This window comes from Lepeophtheirus salmonis, chromosome 9 (assembly GCF_016086655.4).
Source record: "Lepeophtheirus salmonis chromosome 9, UVic_Lsal_1.4, whole genome shotgun sequence".
In the NCBI taxonomy this organism is placed as follows: Eukaryota; Metazoa; Arthropoda; class Copepoda; order Siphonostomatoida; family Caligidae; genus Lepeophtheirus; species Lepeophtheirus salmonis.
In genome coordinates, this window is record NC_052139.2 from 1,007,173 (window position 1) to 1,026,375 (window position 19,203).

Genomic DNA, 19,203 nt, shown 5'->3' on the forward strand with positions numbered 1-19,203 from the left:
ATACGATATAATACTTTAACTCGTCAATTTACAAGTAATTTACTGCTACGGCAAAAGTGTTAGCCATTAGTTTTTGATTACACATTGTAAATATAAAAGTTTTTTTCGATGAGTTTAACAAAGTAAATCAAGTATTCCTGAATCTGAAAATGTCGACTACTTTTTATATTAACTGTTCTAGTATTTCTTGAAATATAGAAGATTATCATAGCTATAGCAGAATCACGTTGATATTATTTCCTCAAACCATAACTTTAATAAATAGTACCATGTCTCACTCCCGCATTTTACTCCCACTCGCTTCATGTCCAGCCCTTTCATGCAACCTTTCCTTCCGAAAAGAAAAAAAATGGCCCGAAATCATCTGGTAGTTGGTGAAATAAGGCAGTCATACCAACCCTCATTTATCTCTTATACTTCCAGACTGTCATTGTCTCATTATATCTTCACCCTTTTTAAAATATTATAAAAATCTACATAGTATCAAGGTGAATAGAAATACCTTTAACCTTGGTTAAGGGTAGTTATTATACTATTTTTATGAAGAAATAGCCTAAATTCATAGAAGATCCCTTCTTCTTGTAATAATAGCTGCCAAAATTTCTTCATATAAACGATAAAGGATGAACAAGGAGCATAATATTGAATAACTTATATGACTTTGTTTATTTATCAAAAATAATAATTTATGAAATAGCCAATAGACTAAGGCTTTAGACTTTTAGCCATGACGTCATTAATGGAGAAGAGGGAATCGACGACTGACAACAAAATACACAGGGTATTTTTGTATTAGATTCCGTGACCTATTTAGTGCATTTAAGAAAGAAGCTCTGTTCTGTTTTAAAGATCTTTATTACTGAGATATAACAAGAATTATCACTGAGTCATGTTCGTATTTCCTTTTGTGAAATAAATATATGAAACACAAAAGGAAGTCAACAGCAACAATAACAGATATTATCTGCATCAATTTAAAATATATCATAGTACACAAATCATAATTTACCACAGTCATCCCTCATCAATAAAAGACTATGCTGTTGTTGATTAATTGAATCCTATCAGACATTCTCATTTGCAGGCACATATTTTAAAACAGTATATATATCAAAAGGAAAAAAAAATGCACGCACACACCAACAAAAGAACATTTAAGTATATAAAGAATCAACACGCCTTCAACTTTGTTTGTATCTTGTGTCTTTTTTATTATTGTTTTTAAAAATGTATTTTTGTTCCAAAAAATATAACTCTTTATTTCATTCGTTTTTGTTGTCGCAGACGAAAAATATCATTGACAGGTGTGTTGCTGGAGTCTTCTTCTTCATCAGATTCATCTCCACGAAGTAATGACTTTCTTTTCTTCCTCCCATTCTCTCCTGAAGATGAGTCCATGACCCAATGTACGGATTTAGCCATATCAAAAAGTTTGACGTCATGGCCATTTTGAGAGGAATTTGCTAAAAAGAAAATGAAAGAATTAGACATTTATCTTATGTTGTTGACATGAAATCTACATATATTAATAAAGCAAAGTCGATTTGCATGTATGTTTGTATTTTTGATATCCATACATCCGTAGAAAAAAAAATACTGTGGCCACAGTATTTTTTATTTTTTTTTTGTTTTTGAGACTTTTAAAAAAGTAAATCCACGAATTGAATTACAAAAATCTATAGCTATTTACAAAAAATTTAATTTTAAATATTAACTTTTTTGGAAAATAAAATTAAAACAATTTTTTTTGGAAAAAATTAAAACGTTTTTGGAAAAAATTTCAAATGATAAATTTTTGAGAAAAAAAAATCCAACTATTCAGAGGAATAAAATTTCAAAAATTGATTTTCTTGTGATTTTCTTGGAAAATATTTCAAAAATTAATTTTCTTGGTAAATATTTCAAAAATTTATAGCTATTTACAAAAAATTAAATTTTAAATATTAAAGTTTTTTAATTTTTTTGAAAAATAAATTCAAATAAAATATATTTTCAAAAACTTTAAATGATCCATTCTTGAAAAAAAAGTTCCAAAATAAATCTATTCAGAGAAAAAAAAATTCAAAAATTAATTTTCTTGGAAAATATTTCAAAAATCTATAACTATTGACAGAAAATAATTTTTGTTCCTCTGCTGCATCATTTGCTCCAATGACGGGGAAAAAAATCCAGAAATTAAGCAAAAAAATCCTTAATTGGGGCTACAGGCCCACCCCTGCGGATGTCCCGGTACAGTCATTTTAGATTGAAGAAATAACAATTTAATCATATGAATAAAATCTCGGAGGCGTTGTATGTGTTTTTATTGAGCGTGCGCTTCATATTAAAAAAGTATTATACATTCGACTATTTAAATCTAATGAATTTCTGTTTTTTCCATAAAAATATGTCAAATGGCCGTATGAACTTATGATCAGTCATGGCAGTAATTTCTCGGTTCTTCTGCCACATTTGCAGCAGACGTGCTTTCGCCTTCTTTAGCACCAAATTTGTGTACCTAAAGCTGAGCCAGGTAGCGCTCTTGAGACTAAAGTACTCCCTGGCTCATCATATTATATTTTAAAAAATACCCCAGCTGTTGTTATTATTCTTTCATTCTTAAGGAGAGAACATATATGTATTCAGTATTTACATGTGGGTGGGTGTGCTGATGAAAAATGGAGAGTAAAAAATTAAGAAATTAATTTTTTTGTACAAAATTTTTAATATTAATTTTTTTCACAAAAAAATTATTTTTTAACCTTATTTTTACCTGTGAATATTTTCATATTGACAAAAAAAATCCTTGTTTAAAGTAAAGATTCCTTAATTTGGGGGCGGGGCAGACATCTCCTCAAGCCGCCCCTCTATGGACGCCCCCATTCTATATTGATTTATTTAAGTTTTTCTGTACTTCCACACCTAATAACTCCGAGCAACGCTGGTTTCTACGGCTAGTTTACATTATATATGTATTACATACCTTTGAATACATTGAAAATTCAAACAAACATTTAATGCGAATGTTTGTGTGTGAGTGTAAAGCAGAAGAGTTTCAAATTATTTTAATTTATTAATGTTCATGGCAACACCGAACAAAAAAATCCCAAAACCAAGCCTCACCCCCCCCAAAAAAAAAAAAAAAAAAAGAATAAAAAAAATATATAAATATATAATCCTGCGGACAGAATTATATCCTGTATCAGGATACCTATCAAATAATCCTAATTATTATTTCTGCAGTTCAGAAAAAGAGACAGCTTCACAGCTAAAGAGACAGCGGTGAAGCTGTTTCACACTAGCTTCCAATTATAAAGTATATCCTCCCGCAGTGCTCTTCAAAATTCAATTCTGCATCGACATCAAGAAAGTACCCCGTTCCATTGAGCATGATAAATATTTTAAAAACCTATATAGCACTTTAAAAACAATTCCGCTAAGGTCTTAAATATTTGATTAATATTTTTGTTCGTCTATATGTTATTATTATCATATTGTAACATGTTTCCAGTATTGTAAAATATTTGAAATAAACTCTGGTTATGAAAAAAAAAAAATGAATTGAAAAAATCGTTCTAGTATAATAGAAATTGAAGCAATTAACTGATTTTCCAAAAATCACACCAAATAAAAATTTAGGAGCAAAATTGAAATTATTTGAATTTTATAAAGTATTATTTCAAACCATTTTTGGGCAATATTTATTTTCGACGGCAAACGAAGGTTCTTCCCTACTCATATTCATGATATTTGTTGTCTCTATTTCCAAGTCAACTTTAGAATCTCAACTCTTAAATGAAACCACACACTGCTGCTTCTGAAGCCTGATTGCCACGCATTAAAAAAACATCTTGCCGCACCCTGTATTTATTGCATTCCATCAACTCAATATTTTTATTATTAAGGCAATTGTAGAAATCAATAAATTAAGAATCAATAAAAGTATTTGGCCTTTCTTTTATAAAAAGATTAAGAGGCTACAGCAAGTAAGGAGTGGCATATGCTAGGCGCCTCTAACTTATGACACCCTATAAAATAGTTAAACTATTTAAAGCACCCGCGCCTGAATGTATTTGCCAGTGAGGGTGGGCATAAGTTATATAAAAATACTAGTACAAGGTTATCCGGCGTTGCTGAGGTGAGCGTTAGGGTATTCTTACAGGTTTTATAATATAACACCTGTATATTATTTGAAATGTATAATTATGATTTAAAAAATTGTGTTATAAACTTCAAATAACATGCCAGCATCATATCTACATCAATAGATTAGTCTAGACGAGAAGTCTATCGTTTATTTGTGCCAAATAATTGTCAAATCGAAATTTGCAAAAAAATTGCAAAAAAACTGTTTTGTACAATATCTGCATAAGAAGTAGTAATATAATTTATTGGCATTGAAAACAAAAAAACCCAAATCTACCAAAATTGGTTCGTACTTGCAAAATCCAAAAAGTTAGGAAAAATAATGTATGTTGATTAAATAGCACTCGATAAATGGTTCATTTTTGCAAATATTAAAAAATATGTAATAAGATGTTACGAAAATTGAAAATAATTTGTCAAGAACCCCTTTTAATAGTCTATATTAGACTCCGGCTCATGGAGTATGCAAGTGTACTGCTGGGCCCAAATGCAGATTAAATACCTCCACTACCAATTCCTTGATCATCAAGACATATAATATCCCTGGTTACTTGATGTCCTGGGGGGGGTGGAGAAATTTAAAATGCCTCGAGGCCCAGAAGTTTACCTGTTCAACCCGTGGACCGGGGCGCATTATAGCACATTAAAAGGGGGCCTTCACGTTTAGAAACGCGACGGAGGTGGAGTTAAAACTGTCTTGGGGCCTAGTACTTCAACTATACAGCTTGAGGGCCGTTATGTATTCTTGGATAATAGAAAGGATTTTGATGCTTAAGAATACAGCGGCGTAGAAATTTTACCTGCCTTAGACCCTAGAAGTTCATCTGCACAAGCTCCGAGTCGGGGTATATTATAACATATTATAAGGGGATCCTTAACTCTAAACAACGTAGCAGTAGTGGACTTTAAATTAGTTTGGTGCCCAGCATTTTAATTGTACAACTTGATGGCAGGGGTCTCTTTTTGATATTAGAAAGGGTCCTTAATGCTCATAGAAACTGCGACGGGAGAATATGAACTACCTTGTGGCCCCGCAGTTCACTTGTACAACTTGTGGTACGGATTTTTTATAGGATATTATATGAGAAGGTATATTCTAGCATGTTTCTTCATGATTCAATAGTTGGATTGCCGTATATAATTTAATAGGAAAAGCTATTGTATTGCAATGAAATTATTCACAATTATATCACTAAGAATGATTTTGCATCGATTGATATAACCCGCAACAATTTTGTCTCACAATGATAATATACACCACGATTTTGACAAGGAACGGTAATACCCCAACGTTTTTGTCGTAATCTCTTTACCAAAACCCAATCATCTTAGAGGTTACCAACAAAAACTACAAATATATTTTTTTATATATATTCCCAGGGATCTCGACAATTTTCACATCTCTATTAATGGTGATGATCCTCCCACTCACACACTAATAGTAATAACATAATTGATAATAATAACGTTATACCAGATGCGTGATTTGATGATTATAACAAATCATTTGATAGAGCTGAAAAATGCATTAACACCGCAAGGAGTCCTTTGAAGTAACGAGTTGAATGTTCAAAAACTCAACATGTACAATTTTATATGATGTACATCTGTGGTTCCTAAGCTTTTTTGAGCTTGACCCTTATAATATGTGGCTAGACAATGTGCGAACCCTAAACATATCATTGAAATATAAATATAAACTTTAGAGTGCATTTTATGCAAATAGATTACTTGGTTTTTGGAATCTTTTCTAAAAGATTCCAAAATTTAAAAACTTCCTATGCTGCATAATTTGAGTCGAATGGCCTTTTTTAGAAAAGAAATCCTATTTATTTATATAGTCCCTCCAGAGCCCCCCCCCCTCCCGGGAAAGTCCCTGGGCATAACCAATATGTTTTTGTGGAGAAGCATCTTTTGGGAAATACTTTTTAAAATTATCCAGAAGATACTTATAAAAAATATGTATGAGGTGTGTTCAAACAGTAAAGCGACTATTCAAATTTTGAGGGCAAAGTACATTTGCTATGCTCGATTTTTTCATGTTAGTACAATCGCTACGAACATGTATATTAACTGTTTCAGCTATAAAATATTGTTAGTTTTTTTTTTCTTAGCGTCATCGTTCTGGATGATGATGATATCGACGTACTTGTTGTCTCGTGACAAAAAAACAATCGAACATTTTGGGCATAAGACGAGTGTCAGCAAAGCTTGTTCCGAAACGGCTTCTTTTGTACATATGTCTGGGAGAAATTTTTCGCCAAAAACAACCTCACAATCACGCCTCAGCCACCATATTCACCAAAAACACAAAGTCACCCAACTTTTTGAAGAGCTTCTACATTCATCATTATTTAAATTTTGATGGCGGGATTTAAATTCATTCTTGAAAAGAGAACATCAAAGTATTAAGTAACTACGTGTGAGTGTGCTCATGAAAAACGCAGAGTAACACTGAGGATTTCTTAGGGAGTTATCTTTAATATTAATTAAGCTAGGTGTGTCGGTTTGTCGACGCCGAATAACAAAGGACAATGCTTCAGACTATAGACATAATATACAGAGTTTTAATACTTGGAGATAACTAATTTGAAAACGAATAATTATAATTAGTACTAACAAGAAGAGAATAAGTGTTTTTGAAACATTAGGCAGGAGAAAAAAGACTTCAGTAAATGCAGAAACGAAAGTAATATATATATTGGGGGGGGGGGCAGGGGGTGTTCATAGATATAAGTTTCTTACAAAATCCCCACAAAAATGCGTAAATACATATATATATATATATATATTACAACTTAGTGTGCGCGAATTTTTTATTAGTCTTGATGAAAATTGAGTAAAGAAAAAACTCATCACTATTCCATTTGAGACACGAAATGAAGATCAGTTATTGGATAAGTACACAGTATCTCGTATTCCTCCTTTATGGAGTTGTTGTTTGGAGTCAAAGAGAAGAACTCGGAGTTCTAAGACGCTTGGCATCATTATCTGGGAAGGATGATAATGTACAGTTTTCCATCTACGCCTTTGGGGAGGAAATGCTATTCAATTTCACACGGAATAAAGACCTGATCCCTCCTGGATTTAAGATTAAAATCAAGTAGGTGCACAACACAACTTATATATTTTTTAGTAAAAAAACAACAGGATCGATTGTTCAACTAAAAAAATGTACCTTCCGGTAGTTTTTATTTCTTTTAACTATCATACTTATTTTTTTCTAAGAAAACGTCATTACTTTCATTGTGGGACCGATCAAGACCACATTTTCAAGTCGTTATCTTTAGTGTAGCTCACTACTAGTATTGTGGCAGTTTTTATCTAGGGCTAAGGACCCACAAGGTCCCACTTGTTAGTACTTAAAGTATGTAAAATCGATCCCTCAAGACGTCATTGAGTGTATTTTTCCTAATTTTAATTGTTCTGTTATAATGAAAATATGAATATTATTGGCCAGATATGTGCATTGCTCCTAACTTTAGGACTGATATATCGCATTTGGCTCAATAAACCATCGACATTTGTATTAAAAAAATTCAAACGGCGTTACCTCTCTAAAACAAAAATACTCTAGGTATTTTTATTGTCAGCTGTAGATTCCTTCGTCTCACTTGATACGTCATGGGCTTTGTCATTCATTATTGATCATTTTTGATAAATCAAGGAAGAACTAAGTTATCCTTATTCTCCGTTTCCAAAAAAAACACGAATATAATAACTCAAGAATTTATTAAACTTGTCGATCGACAACATATTCATAATAATAATTAAAAATTTGTTCCTCCTTCAACCATAATGAAGTTACATACTAAGCCAAACTCGCTAATCCTCTTTTTTCATTCGTATTTAATATATGTACGATATCCCCCCTTTTATCATTAGTACAATAATTCGGTTTTTTTGTATTTTGGATTTTTTTGGTGCATTTTCGAATCAGCAACATATACATAAAAAAAACTTCGAGACACGGGAAATCGATCTTGTTTTATATTTATTTAAAAAACGGGTAGATTCAGACTTTGGACATAAAATATAAGTTGTATATAATTCTGAGTTCCGTATATAGGGCTATGTTTCATTCTGATCGGACCAAGTTCCTGAGCTCTGGAGGAAAAGTTTGTTTTTGCTAATAAGTTGATTTTTTTCATAAAACAAGATTGATACCCCATGTCTCAAAGTTGTTTTTTTAAGGTTCGGGTTGTAGATTCAAAAATGCACCAAAAAAATAAAAAACCCAAAAAACGAAAAAAGGAGAACGTACATATTAGTGTTGGGTTTTGGTCTAGAAATTCTAGACCGGTCTGAGATCCTAATATTTTTTGTCTGACCGAATTAGTTCGCTCCAATAAAAAACTCGGTCTGGACCGGTCTCATATAAAAATTCTGTCGAGATCGGTGAAAGGAAAAATTCGGTTTAGTTTGGTTCCAAGAAAAATTGATCAAAACCGATTTTACAGATAAATTGTTTATAACATGACGTCATACGTTTTTTCAAGTACAATGACATTATACGAAGTTTAAAGAGAGATAGCTCGGATTATTTTTGATCCCGCCGTCTCCTATATCTATTCAGTATTTGTTCTAGAACTTATCATGTACTTTGGGATTTTTTGAAAAAAAAATAAATGACAGTTGATCTAGAAAAAAAGGTATCGCATAATATATCATACCGAAAAAAATCGGTCCATAAAGTGAGACCGCAGATTGGACCAAAAAGTCGGCCCAAATTGGTCTACAAAAAATCACTTAAGACTGAATCGAAAAAACTAATTGTTGTTGGATCGAGTCTCAACACTAATACATATATTAAATACAAATTAAAAAAGGGAATGAAGAAGAGAATTAACGAGTTTGTCTGTCTTAGTATGTACATCATAAAATATCCAATACGGGTACATCCTAGTACAACTATAATATTATTTTAGATGCGTCATTTTATTATTTCTATGAGGAAATGTTGGCTATCCCATAGAAATAGATATGTATAGAGACGGTGTCTAATAAATTATTACTAAGCCATATTATAATACAGTACCGAAGAAAATAATACGTAATTCATTGAAAAATTGTAAAGAATAGACATCCGAGTCAGAGATTACTTAAAAGATAACTAGTCGTAATAATAGTCTGGTAGTTGGCCGTGATTGACTTATTTGGCGTACTAAAAGATGATTTCGGGCCCCTTTTTTTTTGTTTCTTTTTGGAGGAAATTAAGAGTTATTTAATCAATCAAAAAAATATATTGATATAGTTATTCAATAAATTTCATTCCTAGATCAAGATCCTACAAAGCCAAAGAAGAAGCTCTTCGCAGCCATTTTACACACGAAAGCTCCTCCTTTATTGCATCTCTGAGTGATTATGGAAACGGTGAGATATATGGGTTTATTAGTGGTCAAGGAAAGACCATTGAAGTTCATCCATTGAGTAAGGATCTACTATCAGCTGTTAGAAGCAAGCCAACTGCCTTCGGTTTTGACAATCCAGATGCAAGCGAAGTATTCCTTATGAAACAAATCAAACTCCCTTCCTTATCCAATGATGAATACTTTTCTAATGACGTACATAACCCCCAAGATCTAAATAGACATTTAGACACACGTTATTATGACCAGATGCGGAAGCTTACCATCGAACTCGCAGTATTTGTTGATTATGAAGCATTTAAGGGACTTTTAGAGCTTCACAACTCCACCCGTACAGCTTTCCATGTGCTACTGGCCCATATGAATCAAGTCCATGCATTATTCAAGATGACAAATCTTCAAAACAGAGTTGACATCAGTTTAATCAAACTTGAGATACTGGATGGAGAATTTTTTCCAAAATATAATGGGGAAAGGAAGCATTTATTGGAATCATTTTGCCAGTGAGTAGAATTTTTTATACTTTAGTTATATACATTTGGAGATATAGATTTAACAGGTTTTTTCTATCCCAAAATATAAAGGTATCAACAGAAGCTCAATAATCCAAATGATAATAATCCAAATCATTGGGATTTAGCCGTATTACTGACTGGTCTTAATCTTTGGACTGAATCAGCAACTAGAGGAAGGGACTATTCAACCTTTGGTGTATCAACGACAAATGGAATATGCACAAAAACTTATTCGTGTGCCGTAGCAGAATTAAGAGTAAGAATAAAAGAAGAGGATGAAATGCCTATATCCTCCGGGTTTGGATCTTCGTTCATAATGGCACATGAGGTAAATACCTAGTAATCTAACCCAAAAATCCTCTTTAATGTATTCATTTATAAATATTATAGATAAGGCATAACTTAGGTATATCACATGACAGACTTGATGATAAATGTAGCAAAAATGAATTTGTAATGAATTCAACAACAGATCGTCAAGGAGAAGCTAAATGGTCCAAATGTTCAGCAAGGAAATTAAAAATAATGAATAAAGACCTTCAATGTCTATATGACTCTCCTGGATTTTCCAGAGTTTACTTGGAGCAAAAAACTCATTATAAGGGTATACCCGGATTTTTCATAAAGGGCGACAAGCAATGTCAGCTGTATTTAAGAGATATCACCGCAATGGCAACTCTGCATCAAAAAAATGAGTGTCAAGTATTGTTATGCTCCAGCTATAACGGATCCATTTATAAGGCCGGACCAGCATTGACAGGAACACCTTGTGGATATCGCCAATGGTGCAAAGACGGAAAATGTGTTGAGCGACCAAAATGGTCGAAATGGAAGTATGGGCCGTGTAAATCAGGCTGTTTACAAAGTTCCTCGGGCATTAGAACATTGAAAAGAGATTGTTTGAGTGGTTCAGATTGTATTGGACCCACTCAAAAAAAAAAATTGTGTGATGACAACAATTACTGCGAAAGAAAATCTGCGCAAAGAAAAATTACATTCATTTCTAGAAAAAGCCGTACAATTTTTGCTGATAGACAATGCAGAGGTTATGCAGGGAGGAGTGAGCCTAAATTAAGATTCTACGGGGGGAAAGCAGGTGCAATTACAACGCATGATAAAGCAGATCCAAAAAGAGCGTGTGTTATTTACTGTAGACCACGTAACAAGAGGTGGATTTCTCCTTCTTCAACAAATAAAGATGACTTTTACTTTCCCGAGGGAACTTGGTGCAACTATGATGATCAAACAGGCCAACACTATTACTGTATAAATCATCGATGTGTTCCAGGAATAAATAGGAAGAAAAAAAGTTTGAGAGCATAATTTTTTCTAAAATTGGGTTTGTAAGCTAATTGAATCAAAATTTCAAAGTTTCAAAATGTAGATAAAACCGAGGCATTAATATATATGATATGTTTTGAACTAATAAATTATCAAATAAAGTAGCAAAATCAAACGCCATACGAACAGTCGTTTTTTTTTAAAATTATAACATTAAAATATAAATAACCAATAATATTACTTAATGTCATTCTTGAATACATAAAATAATATAAATTATTTTTTTATTAATTAAATACATATTTATGTACAATGTACACTTATCAACAATGCAATGAAACTTTCACAATAATAATCAACAATGATAAATAAATTTTATACAGAAATAGAGAATAAACTTACCTTGAAAACTATCAGGCAGTTGAATATTTTTAAAAATGTCTAACATTCTATCTATAATGACAAATGGGCCATTAAAGGAACTAGGAGGTGGAAGAAGTTGGCAAAGATCACTGACAGATGGAGGTAATGGAAATCCACCACCAGGCATTGGATGTTCACCAGGAACCCATCTACTTTTAGGCTATATACAAAAAAAAAGATTAAAATCATTTTTTTTTTCATCGACTAATTGTGTTACCTTGAAAGGGATCATTTGCGACACGTCTGGCCTTGCTACGTTTTCAGTCTCGGCAACTCCAGAAATTGAATTGCTGTTTATGTTTGTCTGAGATAACACCAATTCGGGATCTAAAGTTTTATTTTGGTACCCAAGGGACCTCAGTTCGTCCTTTGTACATGGGTATAAATCCATGAATCGGTAACGATCAATTAATTGAATAGTTTCATTGTTGGTAGGGTTCGCAGGATGACCATCTGGGAGTAGATTGTTGGGATCACTTCCCTGTAATTATTTTAAAATATTAGGTTGGAATAGTTTATTAATGTTAAATAAACAATTTGAGAGGACTCACCACATAGGAATTAGTTTTTTGTTGACCAATGGAATCTAAAACTTGTGTTCTACGTCTTTCGACTTTGATAATACTAGCTAAATCGCCAATTTTTGATTCAAACTCCAAGAATTTACTCCATATTTCTCTATAAGAGTTATGGTTAGATATACATATAATCAAGACCTAAATTAACTTACGCTGAATCTTCTGAAGGCAGTTGGCCACTAGTAAGTACACGTTCAAATAATACTCTTGTATTGTTATCCTCTGTAACAATCAAATAGATAAATGAAGTAATTAATCAGTTAAATATAATTAGGAAAATATGATAATTATCTATTGAAAAATGAAATGCCATAACGTTAGACCTTCATAATACATTTATACGTAAAAACCAGAGTATATTTTGAATAAGAGACGAAATTAAAGTTCAAATATGTATATATGTATGCATTGCACAAGTTATAACTTAATATCAGTTGTAACTAATGAATGAAATAAATAATTTTAAAAGAAGAAGATAGAGTACTTTTGAAGCGGATAATACAATATTTGAGTACTCCATGGATGATCTATATACTAATTATGTAATTTTTGACTTTTTATTGAAAATTACTCATCGATAAGTATCTCTTCTGTAGCACATTATAAATTTCAAAAGTTATATTAATCGTAAATACATAATAACTACGTGAGTTCCATAGATCAAAATGAATTGGTAATTTAAAATGAATAATGTTGCAAGTTTAATAAAGTTTAATGAAACGGAGAAATTGTAACTTGTACAATCAGCTTTTAAAAGTTATAAGTGCATAAATTGCAACTTGTACAAAATATGTATAGTTAATTGATGTCTCTCTAAATCTTAAGGTTTGAAAGAGAAAATAAGGATTCCTTCTGAAGTTTCAACAATATAGACTTTGAGATTTAATAAATATCTAATATTCCTTCAAATGAACAAATTCAACAATGAACTTATCAACATATTTGCTTATTTTAATGGCTAAATGTTAATTTAGTCAAAGTAATATCCTATCAGAAGTAAACATTAATACATAAAAACAACTATATTCATTTGTATGAAAATTTTAGCTGCAAAATAAATAAAGGGATTTGAATAATATTACTCCAATAAGTATCATCCTTTTTATACTTATATTTGGTCTATAAAAAAACATTAACAATTGGTTTTTGTGTGAATAGCCAGGGGCGTCCGCAAGGGACTGTAGCTTCACCCCCAAAAAAAAAAAGGAATTTTTGCTTTTAGCTAGAAAATATAATATTATCGAAATTTAATTTAATTTTTCAATATTTTGTTAATAACTAAGGATTTTTTAAATTTTAATATTCAAAAATTTAATTTAAAAAATTCTATATTTGAAATTTAATTTTCAAATTTTTTTTGAAAAAAAAATTAATTTAGTTATTTTCCAAATTTCTTTTTCAGAAAAATTTAATTTTTCAAATTTTTAGGAAAAAAAATAATAATTTATTGTTAACAGTTGTAGACTTTTGAAATATTTTACCAAAAAATTGAATATTTGAAAACAAAAATAACATTTGAAATTTTTTTGCAAATAGCTGTGAATTTTTCAAAAAATATACTTTTTCAATTACTTTTTTCAGAAAAATATAATTTTACAATGTTTTTCTAAAAATGTTATATAAAACCAAGCCCCCTCCAAAAAAATATAATGCTGCGGACGCCCCTGATAGCAACATTTAAAATTCAATTTAGATACTATTTAAGCGAGCAAAACCAATTAAAATATACCTTTTCAGTGAAAATCCTGCCACTCCATTAATGACAGTAATATATAATAAAGATATAAAACGTAAAGAAAACTTACCATTTAAATGTGAGAGGTAATCAATATATGCTAGAATGTATTCTTTGTTGTTTTGAAATTTTCGCAATCCTAACTCGAAAATCTTAACTGCAATGTCTTTGTCTTTAGTGCAATAATATTCCATTAGTGCTGCGGATGCATAAATTTGATGACCCGTTGAGTCATCTTCTCTTGCCTTTTTGAAAACAGCTCTAGCGGATTTAATACCTTCCGATCTCCGACAAAATTTCATATATTGGACATAACACTATATATAAATAACAAATATTGAATTGAATATATTATATGTATGCTTATTTCAAATTTTTATTATTAATTTATGTTCGTACCAGTGTAGGATCGATGTCTTTATGTTCGAGCAACTTGAGGTAGATTTTATGGACTTTTTCGTATTTCATTCTCTGTTCTTCGAAATCAGCATATGCAAAATGAAGGAGCATACATTTGTTTAGAACACCAGAGATGCCACGCTCGTAAAAAGCGCTAGCCTGATCTAAAAATGACTTGCTTGAATCGACATCCTTAAATTAATTTTTTATTTAATTAATTTTGTAGATGAATAATAATTAAAAATAATTTTACCCCTTTTTCGGCTAATATGCGAGAACTGTCCTGTAAAAACAACGCTGCTTCGTACCAAATATTTGGATGATGAGCCAAACATAGCAGACATTGTTCATAGGCAAACATGACCCTTTTAGCGATAATAATCTGATCTTCAACTCGAAGAGGATTTGATTTTTCCCAGTTAATGTATTTTTGCCAATATTCAACTTGTTTTTGTTCAGCAATCGAGGAGGAAGGTGGAACACAAGGTGCGGTCTTTACAAGTCCTCGCGTACAGGCTTCATACTCCTTGGAAACTCTCCTTGCGTTCATGTAATCACGACTTCTTTCTGAAGTCATTTTTTCAGCTATGATAGGATTGATTCCCTGTTCGAATGCAACATAGTCTTTCCTTTAAATAAATGTATAACAGTGTTTAAATTGAAAGACTTTATATTTTATCATATTTGTATTACTATTATAATCTTATAAATTATATTGGTTCGGATATAAATCACTTACCACAACACCTCAATGTTCACCATTGGATTCACGATCCCCTTTTGATATATTTTTCTGATAGCTGTGATCTTTTGATTTTCAGCATATGATCCTGCAGCTTCGACGCCTTTAAGAAATTTAATGTATTCATTCCAGAGAGGATATGAAGCAATATCAATTCCCATCTTTTCCAAGGCAAAGTCATAAGCTTGAGCCATTTTTTCCCTGCAAAGCAAGTATTGAATAAGCATCTAAATTAAAAAAATAATATTCCATTATCCATTACTTGTAGGACGATAAATTGATCTTCGTATCCTTGACGTACAGTAGATATGTCTTCCATAATTCAATGTTCATAATTTTCATCAAACAACGTTGGAACAACTACTTATATAATTTCAAATATTTTAGACACTTGAAATCTTAGTCTGACTAGCTGGTTGGTCATATTGATAGATCATGTGATGTTGATTATAAAATAATTGTAAGTAGAAATGAACTCATGATTAATTCAAAACACTTCGTTAATTAATAGTGAAGAAAAAGACAAGATTTGATTACAAATGTCCCCGACAATTATATCAAAATATAATAAGATCTTGATGAAATGGAAAAATACGAAAAATATTGAATGAACGTAAAGGATAAAAAATCCTTTGATGTAGACGATAAATAAATAAAATAATAAATTATTCTTAAAGTCTATTCCAAATGCTTTTCAACTTAAAATAGAAATATTGGCATGTAATTGACAACTTCGAAGATATAAATGTTGAAGATTTATTTCCAGGTTTACAACAATTATGTTAGTGGAACCCTTCTAGCAAGCCATAATTTATAAAGTAATTCATAATGATTAAGCAAGTGCATTAGAAGTAAAGAAAGACTAACAAAATAAATAAAATCCAGAAATCAAATAGTTTTAAAGAAATAATTGGTGTTCTCTATATTCAATAATGAGTTTGTAAAAATTGTATCCGAAAAAAGATGAAACAGTTTTCATAGATGAATGATTTATTCAAGGAAATAATTACATTAACTACTTCGTTTTTATTTAAGACTTCATTAAGAAAATAACCAGAGGCGAACATAAATAAAAATCTTATTACATCATAAAATAAATTATTTATTTATTATAGAATAAGATATATGAATAGACTTTAGACTTTATCCTAGGAAATGACTCACACCAAGAGAGTAGTTATCTTACAAAAATATAAAATTTAATCAGAAATAATTGAGCACTTTATGAAATTCAATAACACTTGAAACACGTTAAAACTAAAAATCAATTAACGCACGATTTGTAAAACATCTTTGATTGATGTAACAATAAGATCTAAAGAAACAATATGTTTTCTAGTTCTTTAGAGTATAAAATAATACTTGAGTAAGCGAAGATTAAGTCAAGTTATAGAAAAGGGTATTCAGTCATTATTTGCAGAAAACTGTACCTAACAAAAACAATTTGTTTAATGAAAAATGGGGCCTATTAATTTAAATATAATAAATTTTATTGAATGCAGAGGTTCTTTAATTGTAATTATTGTTACAATAGAAATAAACACACAATTTAATTAATATATATTCGAATAATTATAAAGAAAAAAAAAGGTTATATTCTTTAACATTAGTTAAAAGAACAATTATACACAGAAAATAATATCGTCTATTAAAAACTGTATACACAGGTACAATTACTGATGAATTGGCAACATTTACCATCGCCCTTTTTAAGTTAGACAACAGAAGTGGTAGTTTCAGATACATGGATCTTAAACGATGATCACTCTTAAAAAAACACCACATAGTTGTTAAATTGAACAAGTAAATATTTTAAGGATATTAAGGTAAATTAATCATGAGGAAAATTATGTACTGCACATAATAATTTATGGGGCAATATAGGGAAACTTAATGGAAAGTTTATGTTTGAATAATGAAAATAGATTACCAACTATACTATCCTAATATTCCTCTAAAAATAATTAATACTTTCTGTCGTATATAAATTACCATATACAACCAATGATTGTCAGATACAGACATACACTTAATAAATGGTATTTCTCTAAGTGTAGCAAATGATTTTTTTTTCATTGTCAATGCTGCTTAACTGACCCTCCACATCAGATCTGACTGTATTATATCGATTCGAATCAAGAAGAGAAAAATGAAAGAATAAAACATGAGGATTTACAAAGAAATTATGCCTAGAGTAATATCTTGAGGTCAGGTTTGAATAGACTATGAGAGTTTTGTTTATGTAATATTTTGCCAGGGATATGACCATTTAAGTCAACAAGAAAACGTTTCTTAGAAAGCAACGGGGTGGTTGTACGTATATGTTGATGAAAGTCCAGTAGTAGCAACAATCATTGTTATATAAACTACGTCTTCTACTTCTCTAAGGAGTTTAATCATAACAAGTACCATGTGATAATTAAAACTCGAGTGGTATGTTTATAATCAATGTATATATTTATTATATTATCGACAATAAAACAAATTTAGACAGCTGCCCAAACTCTTCAAAGCCATCATTCCATGAGTGGTTGATTGTGAACAGACACCAACAAGAAGACCAAAGATACAAGAACTCATAGATGATTACACTCTTCTATCGAAGATATTTTAAAGGAATGAATATTTGTCAAGAACACATGTATTTTTTAAGTCTTGAAAACGTACATCCATGATTTTCAGAATCGATATTTTCCAACCAGATAGTAAATTACACTAATAATAAAAACTTCAGACGTTCACCCCGTAATGAGTTCACCAAGTTAGTATGAGGATTAAAATGAATGTCAACTTTGGAAGTCACTACAGGGGCCGTCATCGTGTTGGGAATAAAGAAATAAGACTCGAATTTCGTTGTTTGTAATAGTGAATTGTGAAGACTATTTATTTTTACCTTTTCAACTTTTTCATAATTTCGAGAACGCATCTGTAAGGGAAAAGAAATACACAGAGTATGAGTAAAGTATGTAAATGAGTGTACGTGTAACACCACAAGGACAGAGCCAGTATCTACCTCCTGTTCAATATACATCTTCCAAAAGCGTCCACTCGTAGGAAAGGTCTTTAAAACTTCTTCAAATATTTCCCGACACTTTTCAGCCTTCTTGCTTTGAGCATCCTTGATGACGAGTTGCCAGGCCTCCATATCATAGACGTCATCTTCAATCCTGCGTTCCGCATCTCGAAGTCTATGAGGAGCAATATTCTAAAAAGGAAGATATATACATTATACAGTCAATATAAAATCAAAATCTACAAAGCACGAGAAACAACCAAATAAACCCAATAGTCCACCAAACAACTTACCATCATTCAAAAATACACGACCTTCTGGTTTAATGGTTATATAAAAATAAACTTCCTCCGTGATGAAGGACCAATACCTCCAAAACTGATAATTAAAGTTATAAGGAACAAGCGACTCGCTACATTTATAGCTACCACTGGGAAAGAAAAGAAAATGAGTAAAGAGACAACAGCTGACATGAAATTAACAACAAGGAGCAATAGAGATGCGCGCCAAAATACAATTCAATCTCGAGTTGTAGGTATTATTTTATTATTTTTTACTTATCTTTCAAACTCTGGGATGTTACAACTGATAGTAGTCAATGTGTTACTATCTTATTAATTTTTATCTTTATTAATAATACATATTAGGACTTGTTCCAAGTACCAACTGCTACAATGACTGAAAAATATGCGAGACTATCGATATTCATTTTCTAATCGTTATACAAGTTCCGATTATGTACAAGTTGTAACTTGTATAAACAAATTGTACGACTTGCAACCAAAAAATGAGATGAATAATTTTAAATGAAGGATTTACCATACTTATTGGTATGAGAATACTGCACTTATTGATTTTTTTTTTTTGAGAATCGATATATTAATTGAATAATAATATAACTTTATCAGGGAGCCTTACGAGTTATTTTATTTAAAGAAAGAGGAAGGGTCCAGATGGAAGTTGTGCTGTGTTTCCTGAACAACTACAAGGGGGAGGCCTAGTTTGCATAATTAATATTATTAT

General features: G+C 31.0%; 2 protein-coding genes across 2 annotated transcripts; one reads left to right on the forward strand and one right to left on the reverse strand.

Moving 5' to 3' along the window:
- Positions 1 to 836: 836 nt before the first annotated feature.
- On the reverse strand, positions 837 to 18,675 carry su(f) (cleavage stimulation factor subunit su(f)). Its single transcript, XM_040719113.2, has 13 exons — positions 18,474 to 18,675; positions 18,181 to 18,372; positions 18,061 to 18,093; positions 15,430 to 15,527; positions 15,165 to 15,368; positions 14,679 to 15,054; positions 14,426 to 14,617; positions 14,097 to 14,343; positions 12,444 to 12,513; positions 12,265 to 12,391; positions 11,931 to 12,194; positions 11,693 to 11,873; positions 837 to 1,463 (listed from the first exon to the last, which is right to left on the reverse strand). Exons 1-13 carry the CDS (start codon positions 18,477 to 18,479, stop codon positions 1,258 to 1,260), a joined length of 2,196 nt encoding a protein of 731 aa, XP_040575047.1. The 5' UTR covers positions 18,480 to 18,675; the 3' UTR covers positions 837 to 1,257.
- Positions 6,950 to 11,470, forward strand: LOC121124021 (A disintegrin and metalloproteinase with thrombospondin motifs 16). The gene is made up of 4 exons (XM_040719114.2): positions 6,950 to 7,228; positions 9,404 to 9,997; positions 10,079 to 10,337; positions 10,400 to 11,470. The coding sequence occupies exons 1-4, from the start codon at positions 7,005 to 7,007 to the stop codon at positions 11,330 to 11,332; spliced, it is 2,010 nt and encodes a 669-aa protein (XP_040575048.1). The 5' UTR covers positions 6,950 to 7,004; the 3' UTR covers positions 11,333 to 11,470.
- Positions 18,676 to 19,203: the final 528 nt, after the last annotated feature.

Coding starts and splice junctions, on each gene's coding strand:
- LOC121124021 (XM_040719114.2), top strand. CDS start 7,005: ATGAAGATCAGTTATTGGATAAGTACACAGTATCTCGTATTCCTCCTT. Junction 7,229..9,403: donor GGATTTAAGATTAAAATCAA/GTAGGTGCACAA, acceptor TTTCATTCCTAG/ATCAAGATCCTACAAAGCCA. Junction 9,998..10,078: donor TTATTGGAATCATTTTGCCA/GTGAGTAGAATT, acceptor CAAAATATAAAG/GTATCAACAGAAGCTCAATA.